Below are 15,375 nucleotides of genomic sequence, written 5' to 3' on the forward strand. Positions count from 1 at the left end.
GTCCGATAGTTGGATTTTCATTTAATTTGGTAAATACCTTGCTCGAAAAATTTCATCGACACGACACAGCATAATCCCATTAATAGAAAATCCATATATTGTATAATCGTATTTTGAGCTAGAATCGGTCGCGATAAACAACGATTAGTTTACAAATCGGATTGAAACTGGAACACATTGATGTAACGTGTGATAGGGGCCAGTATAAAAAGATGGCACGTCAGCAGCAGGCCGACGTTGATGAATTATTCGATGTTAAAAATCATTTTTACATCGGTAATTATCAACAATGTATCAACGAAGCCCAAAAAGTAAAGGTATAAACAGTTTTCTAGAATATCTTTCTTAATGTTTCAACAATACTGTTCTTCTGCATGTGTTATTATCAAACTGCCAAGTTGCTGCTACACCGTTGGCGACGTAGACTCCTGTACACTTTATTGAAACACTTCACAAATATTTGTTTTGCACTTGGCCCTAGCTTGGGATATTTCTGTGTTTAAATCTCAAACGAATCTTTCGTATGATATGTATTGCTGAAATCATAATAAACGCGTTGATCATTGAATCATTAACCTAATTCATAGATTGCTATTTGGAAATTCTACGGAACGAAATCTCAAGTTATTGAAATGAAAAATACATATAAATGAGTAATTACTTTCGTAACTATTTCATAACGCGTTGTTAAATATTCTTTTACCTGTTATTTTTTGTTACAGTACCGTATTACTGACGAATGAGATTTATACGCAAACCTAACATAACCTCAATCAGATTATAATTTAAATAACAACCGTATAAACAAAATTGATGAACAAGTGATCACATTTTTACCCTTATTCATCCTTTAATATAGCCATCTACGTCAGAAATAGCTCTGGAACGAGATGTATTTCTGTACCGAGTTTACATAGCACAAAGAAAATTCCGAGTGGTACTGGACGAAATAAATAATTCATCTCCATCAGATCTACAGCCACTGAAAATGCTGGCGGAATACTTTGCCAATTCAAATAGGCGTGAAGCGATCATTGCTGAACTTGACCAAATAGCCAAAAATGCTAATATAGACAATCACAACTTCATGATTGTTGCAGCGACAATTTATTATCATGAAAAGAATTTAGAATCTGCATTAAGAATATTGCGAAATGCGGATAATCTGGAATGCCTCGCTCTTACATTACAAATTTATCTTAAAATGGACCGTCTCGATTTGGCAAGAAAAGAACTTAAAGCAATGCAAGAAAAGGATGACGACGCTACTTTAACCCAATTAGCTCAAGCCTGGCTCAATATAAGTAGCGGAGGTGATAAACTCCAAGATGCATATTATATATTCCAGGTACAGATAACTGCTGATCAGAAGTAGAAATGATGATATTCTCACATTATGGTACTTGGAAAACTTGATCGTAGTCTGATATTTATTGTCTCAAGGTCTAACAATAAGCTTGGACAATAATTTGTCAGAGAAAAACAGATTTTTAGTCTTTCATACTAATTTCTATCACTGATTCCAGGAAATGATTGATAAACATTCAAGCACAAGCATGCTGTTAAATGGTCAAGCGACATGCTTTATTGGACAAGCAAAATATGAAGAGGCAGAATCGGCGTTGCAAGAATCATTGGACAAAGATAGCAACAATCCAGATGCATTGATTAATATGATTGTTCTTTCGCAGCATATGGGGAAGCCACCAGAAGTTGTAAATCGCTACTTGAGTCAGTTGAAGGACTCCCATTTAGACCATCCTTTTGTTAAAGAATATTTGCAAAAAGAAATTGAGTTTCAGAGACTCAAAAAACAATATTCACCATCCGCCTGAGTATACCAACTACGGTACTGGCACTCAATTGGATAATAAAAGTATCGTATTACTTGATGACGTGAAAAGAGTGCTGAATACTAGACAGCAGTGAGCGTTGAGTAAAAATTTCTATTACTTTGACCAAAATATGTATACCGACTGCACATTTAAATTGGGTGAAATTTGAGGCAGTTCTGATGATAAGAATATATAAAGAAAGCCGTAAGATGAGATGATACGATAGATGATAAATTCAGGGTATGGTTGAAAGAATGTTATTCAACAATAAATTAAGGCTAGATAGGTATTTTCATTGGATAAATGTGATTCTGACTATTGTTCAGTGTCACCTGAAACTTGAATTAATTTGTTTTCATGCAAAGGCTGATTTCTGAATCTATGTCTTCGTGCTCAAATACAAAAATATTTTATATTTTTTTCCACATTACATTGAGTTTTGTACAAATCACAAGCGATTTTTACGCCTTTGCCAAACGATACTGCTGTCTGGTTTTTCTTTTGTGAAGAGTAATTGAATTCGGAGAAATTATTTCATATATCAGTGGAACTCAACATTGTAACAACTTTCAGTTCACTAAAGTATGTACGAGTAATTATAAAATTGTTCAACAATTTACAAAATTGATGGAATGAATATTAACGTAAATCAAAAGCTCTACTTCTGTCCAGGATTACGTGAACATCCAAATATTTTATTTCGTTACCATATTATTTTCGTTGCAAAACAAAAAAAAAGAAGAAATTAACAATACTGCCGCAAATTTTTTAATCAACGATAGGACTTAAGAAATAAGGGTAATATCCATCTTGCATGAATCGTATTTTCTATTCCATTCCCTTGAATAATAAACGGATATGTTAGATTATCTAATTATTGCCGTATACTATAGTAATTGTATTCTATTAATTCCAACCCTATACCTAGATTTTACTTTGTGCATTATCTCTCAATGGCACAGATAGATGACCAATGTACAATTATTTTCGCATAAAATAAATATTTCAATTGCCCTGTAGTGACTATTGCAATAGTCAAAACAATAAATGAATATAGACATATATATATAACAGACAAAATATCAAAACAGAATTAGTGAAAATAGTACTAAAAATTTTACCTGTGCAATTTGCATAGTGTTAGTCTCATTATTAATATAAGAAGAACTGGCACGTACTATGATCGTCCATTATATGAATAAGTCAAGGAAGTATTCTAGGTACGCATGTAAATTTGAGTCATGGTATCACCATTTCAAAGTGTTATTACAATAATACAAATTTTGTGAAGTGATGTAAGTCTGCTTAATTGAGACAATACAAAATGACAGGAAAATATAATATATACCTAATATTGACCATGCTCGACCTTTGCACCATGCCCTGACTCAATGATTGGTTAAAAATCGTTTCAACTATGGATTAGTAAGAGAATCATTTCAACTGTAAATAACACTTGTTTTATAGATTGTTATTCTTTCCTTCAACAATCAATAGTTTATTATATTTTTACAACTGAATCCTTATTTAAGGGAATCTAATTGCATTTGGATCTTTTCTAAATTATCGTAGAGCTCTAATAAGCCTGTTTTGTCAGTTTCAATAGTTAACGATGACTTTGACTGGTCGCTCGAAGTATCTGTTAGCCCAACTTGAAGCGTTACAGTTGGACGCATATCTTTGGCCACTACCGTAGACGAAGACTGAACATTGAGATTCCAATTAATCTCGGTAACCTTAAAAAATAACAAATAATGATATTTGAAGGTATTTTCATTGCTGTTTTTTTTACCATCAAAATCCTTATTATGTGTACAAAATAATGATTTGAAATTTTTTAAATACATGCGCATTCACCTGGACTGGAAAAATAGACTTTTGTCGTAATTCATCAACTATACTCTTTGCGTAAGTAGCCCAGATCTGAACAAGTACATCAGCTTTTTCATGTTGAAGAGCGAATGTTTCTTTCATGTCAGATTCCATCAAGGCAGGCTGGACAACGTGATAAGCAGCTTGTGCATAGATCAGTGTCGTAGTGTCGAGAAGTAAGCTCAACTCTGTTTTATTCAACTCTAAAGAAACGGACAATTTTTCTTCTTGGCTGGGAGTAAACACGTTGCCTCCAACACTTGTCTGTAAATTTTGGCAAATTCTAGATGCAAGAAGACGAAGTTTACCAGAATCAATTCTATCTACAATATCGAGGCCTTCTCTTAGCCTGCAAACACAAATAAAAGTGCATTAAAAAACGGCAGAATAATTTGATGAGACAAAGCGATAAACAAAAACAACTTTACCTTGGCGTCAGAGTTATCCACGAAGTCATTACAGAATCCTTGTTCAACGCCTCGTTGGATTCGAATCTATATAAAACAAGTCATTAGACTGTACTGTACCATTTTTGTACACATAAAAATCATCCGTCGACTATGTTTACGTTGATGCGAAATGATTTTGTGATCTTGACACCTGTCAAATGAGAGCGTCACATTATATGATGGTTAAGGTGTGGTGTAAATAACGCTTGATCGTTTATAGTTGAAATCTTGAAAGTATTGTCCAAATTTCCATATACCTAGAAAAAATATGTGAATTTTCTAACCTGTAAAAACTTATCCAATACAATCATCCAATGTTATTTTTTTTCTCATTTTCGTACGACTTTTCGCACCAATAGCTATCTATGTATGGCGACTCACCAAAGATGAAAGAACGGAAATAAAGAACACGATAAGAGCTCGCATAAGTATTACTCATTCAAAGTGATCTCATCCGTTACCGATAGCCTTGTTTGACATAGCAAAACTTTGTATGTGTTGAGTACTATTTCCAACGCTATATTGATGACCATACGGTTATTTTGACGGGTGTTGTCATACGAATTACCAAAGCGTTGACTGAGCAAAGACTATAAGTTAAAAAACGCATCGGAGAGTTCTATTATTTCAACATTTAGTTATTTGAATTTATGTATGTATGTATGTATGCATAAGTGTATCTTGAATAAATTCAAAAGTTGACCAAATAAACTGGGGGTGAAAAATAAAGTCATTCCCATAAACCCATCAAAGGTAAATTGTAAACATTCATGATAACAATCTTTTCACAACAATTACTTGGCACCAGTAACAGCGTCAATTTCGAGTAACAACATTACATTGAAGATTACTATATGAGCTGTTTCTAGAATGTTACATCATTGCTTATGATTTTCAATAATTTCATCATTGTATCTGCATGATATTCGGTATCTATTTTGTTATAAGATGGAACCCAGAAAAACCAAGGAGCCGAGAAGAGTGATCCACTGCTCGGACGGAACTCTGGAAGAATATTCCTCCGGTGATGAAAGTGATGGTCAGAAGGCAAAGGTAGAACTACCAGTCGTCGATCCTGTAAGTCCAAGTTACTTTAATAAAATAGCACTATAATTTCCTTTCTTGATGTGAAGATAAAAGAACGCTGTGCATCAATTATTCATTTTAATGAACAATAAATAGGTAGAACGCTACTGCATATGGATTTAAATTAAAATACATCGACACAACATGAACGTTTTAATGGTGAGAATTGAAAAATCAAGTTAACATTACAATGAAGAAATAAAAATAAAAAGGAAAAATGAAGGTCATATAATGGCTGACTTATTGTTCCTACAGTATTTGATACTCTGCAATCTACATTAAGCAAAGCTGGTTGAAGAGAATGTAAACTAATTCTTTACCATTTTTTTCCTTTAAATCCAATGAGAAATTATGCAGTTACAAAGAAAATGTATTTTATTTTCCCTATTTGGTAAGATGAGAAATTATACTATCGACTCACATCTCAATCGAATTCAAAAGAATACCTGAATTATTTTTGTAATTTTCAAACGATTATTTCATGAGACAACGTACCATACTTATAATTTGTAGTGATTTTTTCTTTGAATTATATCTTTGAATTCCAAACATTTCAGTCAAAATATTCGACAGATTAAATAATTTTTTTATCATTGGGAAATTCTTAATGCCACATCTCTATATGTTGGTGCTGTAAACTTCAACAATTCTTGTTACTTTTCAATTGATTTAGGTGTTGTGATTCGCCAGATTTGAATGAGATATCCCTAAAAGTTACTGCAACAGAATTATTGTTGAATCTGAAATATACCGATGAACCATTGAACTTGACTAGTATAACGAAGGTGTTGTGTGCCTGATGCTTGACATCTGATTGGTTCAATCCTGAGTCATAATTACCCAATCTGAAGTGATTTATTAATAGCGAGTGTCTATCCTTCAAATGAGAAGTTTTTAATATCGACCACTAAAACAAAACATGAGATTTTTGATATACAGAAGCTTACTTTTTGTGAAATATCAGATAATTATTATGATAAAGTTGAAGTTTTAAGCTAATTTGAAGTTCTAACAAAATTTGTCTTATTTCTCTTATTTTTTGCTATGGAGCAGAAAACCCTGACTTGGTTTCCGTGGATGTGGTATCAGACAACCTGGGTGGGTAGTAAGACCTTGAGTGCTTGTGATTACGTTGGAGAATCCCTAGCAAACTTTTTTGGTATAACAAGCCCAAAATTTCAATTTGAAATTAACGAATACTATAGAATGAAAGCCGAAGAGGCTGAAGCACAACGCAAGGAAGACTTAGAAATGGGTGGTTGGACGGAGAACAATCGTAATAATCTTGTTAACAACAGTACTTCGACAGAGCAGGTAGAAAATAGTCAAAGATTTTGATTTTTAAAGAAAATTCGAAGACCCCAAATTTTCCTTCAAATCTTTACAACGTGATCATGAAATAAGTTCAACTTTTTTAATGGAAGTATTTAACTTGTACATTATTACTTTCCCTTTTACGTCAAGATTTTGTTTCAATTATATAGAGTATTATAATTTATACAATTAGCCAACTTTCATATTCATTTAAATTAACCAGTGGGCTTCTATTGTAGTTGTATATCTTTAATAATAAGTACATTGATAAGGTAACATGACTATTGTGTGAATCGCTACACTGTGCTTACAATTAGCTCTGAGAGTGTACATTCTTTTCTCAGAATTTGGGATTTAAAAAAATAGTTAGATTCAAACTAATATTTTTTTCGGTTTTGACGTAGTTTTCATCCTCATGCTATAGATATGGGTATGTTGTTTATTTATACAACCACTCAACATGCCTAGACTCAGCCAAGATTAAAAAAATAGTTGGAATACTATAGAAGAAACTTTTTACAAATAAAATTCGATAGGAGTGGAACAAACGAACTGCTTTTACTTTATAGGTGACTAATATTTATTAATCGTACTATAGATGATTGCTTAAATGACATTTTCATTGTTTAAACCGAATTCAATTTTTTCACACGCAGTCTAATTCATCTTATTGCAGCCTGATGAGTCAAATTTTAAAATAGGCTACCATAATTGTATTATGTACAAAAATTACAGAGTACAATTCTTACTGATGTTAATACTATTCTACAAGTCGGTTCTTTATGGACAAATTTTTTTAATACAATAATCACAACTGCTGAACTGCAAACAAGACGTCTGTCACTTTGTTGCCTCATATTCTTTTGAACATGGTTTTTATTTCCAAGAATAAATCAATTCGAATTCTAACGACTATGCAGCGAAAGCCTGCAGAGTAAGAACTTGAGAATGTGTGATGAACCTCCTGCTGTCTTAACATTTTTTTTTACTGACTTTTGATAAGTCTTTCAAATGTGCCTTTCTGAAAAATAGTTATACCAAATAATACTGATATCGATAATTTTAGAATTCTTTAGAAGGAACTGTCAGTAAATAAGAGTAATAATTCATCTATTGTTCGAAATCAGCTTCATTCACAAAGTAATATCTATAAAAAAATTTAAATTGTGCACTATGCATCTGCTAGATAATCTACAATAAAAAGGATAAAATAGTGACACCACTTCATGTTCGACGAAATAAAATTGGACGGCTTTGTACACCAGTACCTTGTCAAATAGAAGTAGAAGACCATCTTGTAATGAAAGAAAAGTATGGCAAGAAATTCAACAGATGTAGTACGATCGCGAGTGAAATAATTGGAAGAAAATTCAAGAAATGATGTCGTGATATCTATGTTTCATGCAAGAAAATATTATTTTCAGTGCTTTATAAGATACATTTCAAAAACTTTTCATAAATGTCACAAAACTTAGAATTTCTCACCTTGTGTATAAATAATTGAGGCCTCAATTGACAATGCAGTATTCCAAAAATTGTATTATTTCGATATTCTGATTAAACATTCTATACTCAATATATATGTGTGTGTGTGTATATATATATATATATATATGTGTAAAATCTTTTAAACATAATATATACATACATATATATATATATGTATATATATATATGTGTGTGTGTGTATATATATATATATATATATATGTATGTATAGATTATGTTTAAAAGATTTTATTTCTTTTATACCTTCATTCCAGGTACATATTTAGGCTATAAGCTGTAATTATTCTATTATTAGTACTAGATACCATTGTTAATAATACTTCAAAAACTGCTGGACAATAGTAGAAATTACAAATTAAGGCAACACAGTTTCATTTTATTTGTCACTTGAAAAATTTGTGTAATATGAAATGACTTACTAATCATTTCTGACTCGTTTTTTTTTTCTAAACCATAGTGTTGCGATGTTGGAAACAAGTTTTGTCTAATAGGTTTGCAAATTTTTCAAACTTCAATGTATTGAAACAATTGCACATAGGTGTGTGAAGTGGACAAAATATTTCACTCTATATCTTGTCACAAAAGAGCAACAGGGATGGCATTGGTGTTATATTTACCTATCAAATTACTGATATATATCGGCTATCCAAGTCTGATTTCATTTCCATGCCTAGCTATGTTTTTTTTATATGACTGCTGTATATTTTCTCTTAATTTAGGATTATGATTCGGGCACAAATCTATGTAAGGCCGCAGTTAACACTAACAACGAACTTTGAAGCCCTTGGGGCAAGTGTCTTTGTAGCCAAGCACCTTTGTACTGCTCAATATGAGCTAAAAGCTTGTTGGCTATATCCGTCCTAAAAGTCGGTGGTAAATTGCTTACTCCAAGGTTAATAACAGCTAGGCCCATATTGCTATTTGGATTAACGCCAACACCGATCAGAGTTCTACCAATACGACAGGCAGTCAGCATCAAGTCTGCTGTTAATTGAAGTTCCTGAATTTCCATTAAAGCAAACTTTGATGTTAGGTTTACTTCATACAATGAGTGGGAAATGCGTTTAATTTGCTTAGTAATTTTCTGAAAATATTATAATTGAATTAAAGATTTTGACATGGTCTAGTTATGCATTACATAAGATTAATAAGTTTGCAGTTTCAATTTGTAAAAAGCGGTCTCGCTTTGCAATAATAATATTCACAGATCAACTCACCACAAATAAATCAGTCGATAGATTATCTAACGTAACATTGTCTGGGTCAGTTAAAAGCCGATACAGAGTAGAACCTCTGTTATCTGGTATTTGCTTCAAGTCTGTTACTGCTTGATTTTTGCTCAATGTTAGTACTAACGTATCCACACGTCCTAATTCAAGTATTGCATTGCCCACTTTTCCTTCCGAGTCCGAAAAAACATGAATATCGAGCAGTTTTGCTAGAGTCAGCTGTCTGCAGAAATATGAATGAGTAGACATTTTATTTATATCTAGATCAAGATATGTAATTGTAAATTACATTGATTAGTGAAATATCATTGTTGATTTTGATGGTAAATTTGTTAATATTTTACAACTTTCGTCTGAGATAAAAATTGAAGAACAGAACTCTAGGTACATAACTGGAACTAATCCAAACGATTACCTGGAAGTATTAGGGAGTTCAGACATATCACAGCTTTCCATATTGAAAGTATCAAACTCGCTAGCTGGATTCCAGGCAAGCCCAGCTGCAATTAAAAACCCCACCCAAGCGAACGGGTGCGGGGTCAAATGATGGCTACCTGACCAGTGAGCTACGACAATGCCGAATGAATTTTGCTGTAGGGCAGTTTTTACAGCATTTCTTGTGTTGGCATAAGTCGAAGCCGGACATCCAGCCAAACTATTATAACTTGCTGTTCCAGAGCTAGGCAACACATTGCCACCAGCATTTCTGAATACTTCTGTCCATTCTGAGAAATCGTAGTCAGCCTGAAATAACAGAGGGAAACTCTCCTTAGAACTTTCAATGATAAAATAGTAAAGTACTTTCCACAGGATCATTTATTCATTGCTGAACGTGAGAGCCTGCTGAATGAATAAATTACCCTGAAAATTAGGGTGTCCGTTAGTTCGGGCATTTTGGAATATTTTCGATTGCACTCCAAAAATATGTTGATATTATAGAAAAAAAAAATCCCCTGTCAGTACAAAAATTTTTGGATAATATTAACAAGTTAGAGTTTCAATTTATTTTACATTTAAGAGTTCCGTCGCTCTCTGGTACGTTTTAATAATATCCAATAATTTTTATATTTACAGGAGATTTTTTTATCTATAATTTCAATATATTTTTGGAGTGTAATTGACAAAACTCCAAAATCACACAAATAAGGGACACCCCACTGTATATCGATCCTTTATATATATTTTTATACCGATACAACATGAATTATTCGTTACCTGAAAACCATATTCCACCAGGACGACATTGCTTGGAACGTTTCGTAAGTCCGGTTTGGAGTGTAGTCCATTTGAACATAGTAATAACGTTGCATCGGAATTCAAGTTTAAAATATGCCAAAGTTCTTGGAGACAAGAGTACGATTTGAATACTTCAGACATATCTGTTTCCACAGTTTCATTCCCAGATAAACTTGAGTCCAAATTTTCTAACTGAACAAGCAAACCAGCCAGCCGGGGCCCAACATGTACGTAATTTAGACTTGGAAAGGTGGCAAGCAGTTCTTGAAATACTGGCCACATTTGGGGTAAGTGACGTTGACTTACGTTTGAGTCAACGTCCAATGCGGGCACTAATTCCAAGTGCCGATCTCTGTAAAGATGAAAGTAAATCAGGTCGTAAACTGAATTTTTATTGTGGGAAGCGATAACAAACATTTTCAATCGTTGAAAAATTATACTAATGCAAACCTGCAGTATCTGTCCAGCGTCACCATTTCTGATCTAGTGTAACATAATTGCCAATCACAGCTTGGTGCCAACCTAGAGTAGAGATGTAAGTGAGATATTTTAAATGCTGACCATAAATCGATCATGTGGAATAAGTATTCTAGGTTGGGTATTCGTCCTCTTGGAGATATGTCCAGTAATACGCCTCTGTGTTTGAATCTTGGTTCGTCCTTAACTAAGACAGCATCAATTTCGCATACATCTGATGTTTTGTGAGTTTTGCACAATCTTAGGATTTGTACAAACGTACAAACCGCGTAATGCAAGCCTGCCAAACTACCAGCAGTTACTTTAATAACATTTTGAGAAATCAGCAGTTGGTAGCCGTTACTAACGTTGAAGAGGTTTCCATTAACTAAACACTCTATCTGTTGATCGGAATATAGTTTTCCAGATCTTGGTTGTACTTCACCAATTTTAACGTCATGACCAAGCTCCAATAATATTGACCTACTAATCTCCCATACATCCAATATTCTGTGGATCGATTCAGTGCCTTGTATTATAGAAATAAATAGTTCTTTTCCAGCAATGAATGGAAGTGCGTCTGGAAGTTCGATAATAGTCTTCGGCTGTGGCCAAATGAGATTGAATATCCCATATCTTTCTCCTATACTTTTAACAGGACTATCGATTCCAGGTTCACGACTCATCCCCTCAAATATTTGGTCAAATGATTTATTGGTAGAATCTATTGAAAGTTGGCTCAAATTTGAAGACTTTGATACTTTTCGGTCTCCATAGTTTTGGCTCATAAACGTATTAGCATTATGCATACTACTGCTTTCATTAGATGTTACGATTGCTAAAAATTTCTGCAACATAGAATGCAATGTAGGCTTTCCAATTGCCAAATCATACGGAGTTTTCCCAGCGAATGTTCTGTAACATTGTAAGATTACTATTATTGGTTTACAAAGATAATAAAAATTACTGAATTGGCATTACATTGCTACAATCTTCCTTTCTTTGTAAATTTCGTTTTGTAAGACACTTCAATTAGTGAAAGTTGAAATTGAAAGATACACATGTTTGATAATCTCAAGATAACAAAAGATTTGAATGTTTTCACCCTTTGTTTGCACGTGCAAGAGGATTAGCTCCAGAATGTAACAGTTCCTGACAAATTGTCACTTCTCCACGATTAACTGCATCATGTAAAGGGGTTGCTCCGCAACTATTCTCTGCATTAACATCTGCTCCTCTGTCTACAATCAGAGTAATAATGCATTTGTGCTTAATTTGTCTTTTCAATCTTTGTTTTATTCAAGTGAATGAGTACATTTATTAAAGCTGCATATATTCTGGGTACCCCACAAATATTTATTGCAATCAGCAAAGTTCGTTATCTTTGTTATTATTACTAAGCGGAGACTGTTTCGTTCATATAATATATAAAATACCTATCAGACACTTAATTATGTCTTTGTTGCCATAGCAAGCAGCCCAATGAAGTGGAGTATTTTTACTCCCCTCTGAATCCCAGGAATTGATGTTTATCCCTGCAGCTAGTAATTGCACAACTCTTTCCAGCCTGTGAAGATGAATATAAAGCTTCTATCAATTCTCCAAGTTATGAAATTTCTCAGTTATTAGTGAGATGTGTGCAAAGTACTCAATACTCGATTTATTGGAAGGAATGACTAGTAGTTTGGCTCAAACACATAAGTTTAAGTCATTAAATAAATGTTAATTTACTTGAGAGTCATAGATTTATGTTACAAAGACATTTAATTCTGTCATACTCACTCAGATGCAGCAGTAGCTCTTAAGAGTTCTTCGACATAAATACGTCGTATTGCATCAGAAGATGCAACGTCAACTGCATTGTAACCCTGAGAGTTTTGAATTGTAGGATCTGCACCGCAGCTAAGAAGACTTCGCACAACGTCTACTTGATTTATCTATGATGGGTGCAATAAATTCAATTTCAAACCATATTATTCATGCATAAGAAACTGATTTTTCATACAGTTGCTCTAAAAAATTGTACACACCTTAGATGCGTACAGAAGGAAAGTCCCTTCCTCTAAGAGAGCCTGATTCAGAATTTTTTCCTTTGTAATGCTCTCTCCTGTATTTCCATTTTCACCTGATCAAAATTGAGTAATTAAGTTCGGAATATTGTGCTGGGAAATTGTGTAAGATTAGACAAGTCTAACAGACTGATGCATCAAAAATATAGTGTCTAATCAGTTGGTATAAACATTCGGCATGTGACAAATAATTGTTCTGACCATCAGATAGTTGTATTGTATTGGCATTTGTTTCGATAAGGAAAGCCTAACAAGTATAACAGAGATATACAATAGGGATATATTGCAACAATCCGTGAAAGATTAATTGATAATCATGAAAATGTACTTGTTTTCGATGATTTAAAGTAGTGACTAATAAGACTCGTGTAATTATAAATAAGGTTAAGGTCATACATGCGTCCAATAGAGATCGGATAATATCGGTACGGCCGTGCTCGATTGCCGTACGAATATTTTCGCAAATATCTTGCATTTCTACTGAATTTATTTCATTATTACTAATAATTTAATTTTCAAAATATTTTAAGCCACAATTCGTCGTCTAGCTGTCAAATGGGTATCCATACGTGGCGCTATCTCATGGCAAGAGGGAAAAAATCTAGTTCAGAATACATGTCTGGGCTGGATTTTCATAGGCAGCAAAAGCTACCGGAGTATTTTGCTGCCGAATTTCGTTGTATTAGGAATGATAAGAAAATAGGTAATTCACATTCAGCAAGTGATCAACGCCTTATTATGTTCAGCGCGCACCAGTAGCGCTAGAATTCGTTTTATAGAGACTCTTGGTAACGCTTCCCTGCTTTTTTAGAATTCCTATTGGTCAAAAACTCGGCAGTATTTTGCTGCTCGTGAAAATCCAGCCTGACGCTGCGGGCAGCCCGAGTAATTCCTTCTCATTATTCCAATACTCGATTCATTTCACTGCATTACCTGCATTACGGTTCTAGAATAATGAGATTGAATTAGAGTATTTTCTTAAATCACGAACAGCCACTCATAGAGCTTATAGGCAAGCCTTATTGAATACGCTGTGAGCAATTACAGCCGAAAAACGTAAGATTTTGTTCGTAATTCATCTGCTGTTGGTCCTATGCTCTTTTTGATGTCTTTTCCGCATTCCTGAGGGTCCGATTATTAAAGAAAGATCTTAGCAAAAAGATTCTGAGACAAACAGTTTCTGAGCTCTGAAAATCGCAGAAGAGCAATGCTGACCCCTTCGAATTTTTTCAGTCCATTTTTCGCGGGTTTTAGATGAGGTGGAAGAGAAAAATCACAAATTCATAGCTACAAAGTTTCAATTCCAGTTTATTCTACGTGCTAGTACAAGTGTTGAGGTGTCAGTGTATACTACTTTACCAAGTTTCCGAATAGTACAATTCTAAAATGTTATACTAGTATGTAACATGAAATTGCTGTTCAAAGCAGAAATGAACCCATTTTCTATGGTAGTTGGTTTTGCTCCACACAGCAGAAAACCCCGCCGCTGGTCCATACGTAGCAAGCAACCAATGAGAGCATTTTGCTGTTGTACATGAAAATGCAGCTTAATTTCTCCGTGTTGGTTCCACGGTCTTAATCCCTCGATCACAGCGCCGACCTGACGGCCACAACGTGAGATAAATAACCGGCCGTGAAATGAACCACCCCCACTACCTTCGTTGCTAGACCTATGTATTAAGACCGTGGTTGGTACCACCACTTAAATGGGTTCGACCACTGATCGGTGTAACATACAGTTTAGTGGGTTCGACGCGCTTTTGGATGGTTTTTTTTTGCATTCCTGGGGGTACGATTGGTGAGACGAGTTTGGCAAAACGATTCTGAAAATTAAAAAAAAGAAAGGTTTTTTTTGTCTTTTGGATCTTTTAAAAAATAGTTATATTAATTCTTTGATGCACTACATTGCCGTTATTTTGCGAGAGGAATTGTTCGATTGCGCGCAGTCCGAATATGCTGCAACTGATCAGGATTTACAGCCGCAAAACGAAAGATTTCTCACCTAATTTCTGTGCCGCTGGTCCTTTGCGTTTTTTAATGTCTTTTCTGCATTCCTGAGGGTTCAATTAGTCTAGAGAGGGTTATACAAAAACCGCGGAGAGTACATTCAATAATGTCACTTTGGAAAGAATGTTGTCAAAGGCTATTTAAGCGAATAGCTACTTTGTTGGGTTTGACATTTTTCTTCAGCATATGCACATTTTTCAGTGTCAAAAATATTTTTATTTCACTTTTATGTATTCGGCATTTGAATGATTGTCGATAAGTAATATCGATCACCCAGACGTTTTTGCATTCACGTAACCTACGTCATTTATTC

The 15,375-nt window shown here is 34.0% G+C and overlaps 4 protein-coding genes across 6 annotated transcripts; 2 read left to right on the plus strand and 2 right to left on the minus strand.

The window, feature by feature from the left end:
- The first annotated feature begins 6 nt into the window (after positions 1-6).
- LOC107220064 (coatomer subunit epsilon) lies at positions 7-3,187 on the plus strand. Of its 2 annotated transcripts, none has more exons than XM_015658486.2 (3): positions 7-317; positions 860-1,348; positions 1,527-3,187. In XM_015658486.2, the coding sequence occupies exons 1-3, from the start codon at positions 213-215 to the stop codon at positions 1,833-1,835; spliced, it is 903 nt and encodes a 300-aa protein (XP_015513972.1). In that variant the 5' UTR covers positions 7-212; the 3' UTR covers positions 1,836-3,187. The 2 variants fall into 2 exon arrangements, with proteins under 2 accessions (XP_015513972.1, XP_046599725.1); XM_046743769.1 differs by having other exon boundaries at positions 7-311.
- On the minus strand, positions 2,268-4,574 carry LOC107220061. Of its 2 annotated transcripts, XM_046743770.1 has the most exons (4): positions 4,441-4,574; positions 4,136-4,201; positions 3,693-4,056; positions 2,268-3,571 (listed from the first exon to the last, which is right to left on the minus strand). In XM_046743770.1, the coding sequence occupies exons 2-4, from the start codon at positions 4,162-4,164 to the stop codon at positions 3,359-3,361; spliced, it is 606 nt and encodes a 201-aa protein (XP_046599726.1). In that variant the 5' UTR covers positions 4,165-4,201; positions 4,441-4,574; the 3' UTR covers positions 2,268-3,358. The 2 variants fall into 2 exon arrangements, with proteins under 2 accessions (XP_046599726.1, XP_015513969.2); XM_015658483.2 differs by lacking the exon at positions 4,441-4,574 and having other exon boundaries at positions 4,136-4,274.
- Positions 4,575-4,767: 193 nt separating this feature from the next.
- On the plus strand, positions 4,768-7,570 carry LOC107220062 (protein FAM177A1). Its single transcript, XM_015658484.2, has 3 exons — positions 4,768-4,909; positions 5,105-5,233; positions 6,296-7,570. The coding sequence occupies exons 2-3, from the start codon at positions 5,105-5,107 to the stop codon at positions 6,578-6,580; spliced, it is 414 nt and encodes a 137-aa protein (XP_015513970.1). The 5' UTR covers positions 4,768-4,909; the 3' UTR covers positions 6,581-7,570.
- LOC107220072 lies at positions 4,911-13,801 on the minus strand. The gene is made up of 11 exons (XM_015658499.2): positions 13,452-13,801; positions 13,017-13,111; positions 12,769-12,923; positions 12,423-12,553; positions 12,092-12,227; positions 10,981-11,901; positions 10,510-10,882; positions 9,710-10,038; positions 9,283-9,517; positions 8,683-9,149; positions 4,911-5,231 (listed from the first exon to the last, which is right to left on the minus strand). Exons 1-10 carry the CDS (start codon positions 13,528-13,530, stop codon positions 8,787-8,789), a joined length of 2,817 nt encoding a protein of 938 aa, XP_015513985.2. The 5' UTR covers positions 13,531-13,801; the 3' UTR covers positions 4,911-5,231; positions 8,683-8,786.
- Between the last annotated feature and the right edge of the window lie 1,574 nt (positions 13,802-15,375).

The sequence above is a fragment of the Neodiprion lecontei genome, chromosome 6, assembly GCF_021901455.1.
Source record: "Neodiprion lecontei isolate iyNeoLeco1 chromosome 6, iyNeoLeco1.1, whole genome shotgun sequence".
In the NCBI taxonomy this organism is placed as follows: Eukaryota; Metazoa; Arthropoda; class Insecta; order Hymenoptera; family Diprionidae; genus Neodiprion; species Neodiprion lecontei.

Bases quoted from the DNA above. Each gene is read 5' to 3' on its own strand.
- LOC107220064 (XM_015658486.2), top strand. From the start codon at position 213: ATGGCACGTCAGCAGCAGGCCGACGTTGATGAATTATTCGATGTTAAA. The intron at 318-859 runs GTATAAACAGTT...CCTTTAATATAG, and splicing joins ACGAAGCCCAAAAAGTAAAG to CCATCTACGTCAGAAATAGC. The intron at 1,349-1,526 runs GTACAGATAACT...CACTGATTCCAG, and splicing joins ATGCATATTATATATTCCAG to GAAATGATTGATAAACATTC.
- LOC107220061 (XM_046743770.1), bottom strand. From the start codon at position 4,164: ATGACTTCGTGGATAACTCTGACGCCAAG. The intron at 4,057-4,135 runs GTAAAGTTGTTT...TTGTGTTTGCAG, and splicing joins TGGATAACTCTGACGCCAAG to GCTAAGAGAAGGCCTCGATA. The intron at 3,572-3,692 runs GTGAATGCGCAT...TTATTTTTTAAG, and splicing joins AGTCTATTTTTCCAGTCCAG to GTTACCGAGATTAATTGGAA.
- LOC107220062 (XM_015658484.2), top strand. From the start codon at position 5,105: ATGGAACCCAGAAAAACCAAGGAGCCGAGAAGAGTGATCCACTGCTCG. The intron at 5,234-6,295 runs GTAAGTCCAAGT...GCTATGGAGCAG, and splicing joins AACTACCAGTCGTCGATCCT to AAAACCCTGACTTGGTTTCC.
- LOC107220072 (XM_015658499.2), bottom strand. From the start codon at position 13,530: ATGCAAGATATTTGCGAAAATATTCGTACGGCAATCGAGCACGGCCGT. The intron at 11,902-12,091 runs GTGAAAACATTC...ACAATGTTACAG, and splicing joins CTTGCACGTGCAAACAAAGG to AACATTCGCTGGGAAAACTC. The intron at 10,039-10,509 runs GTAACGAATAAT...CTGTTATTTCAG, and splicing joins TGGTGGAATATGGTTTTCAG to GCTGACTACGATTTCTCAGA.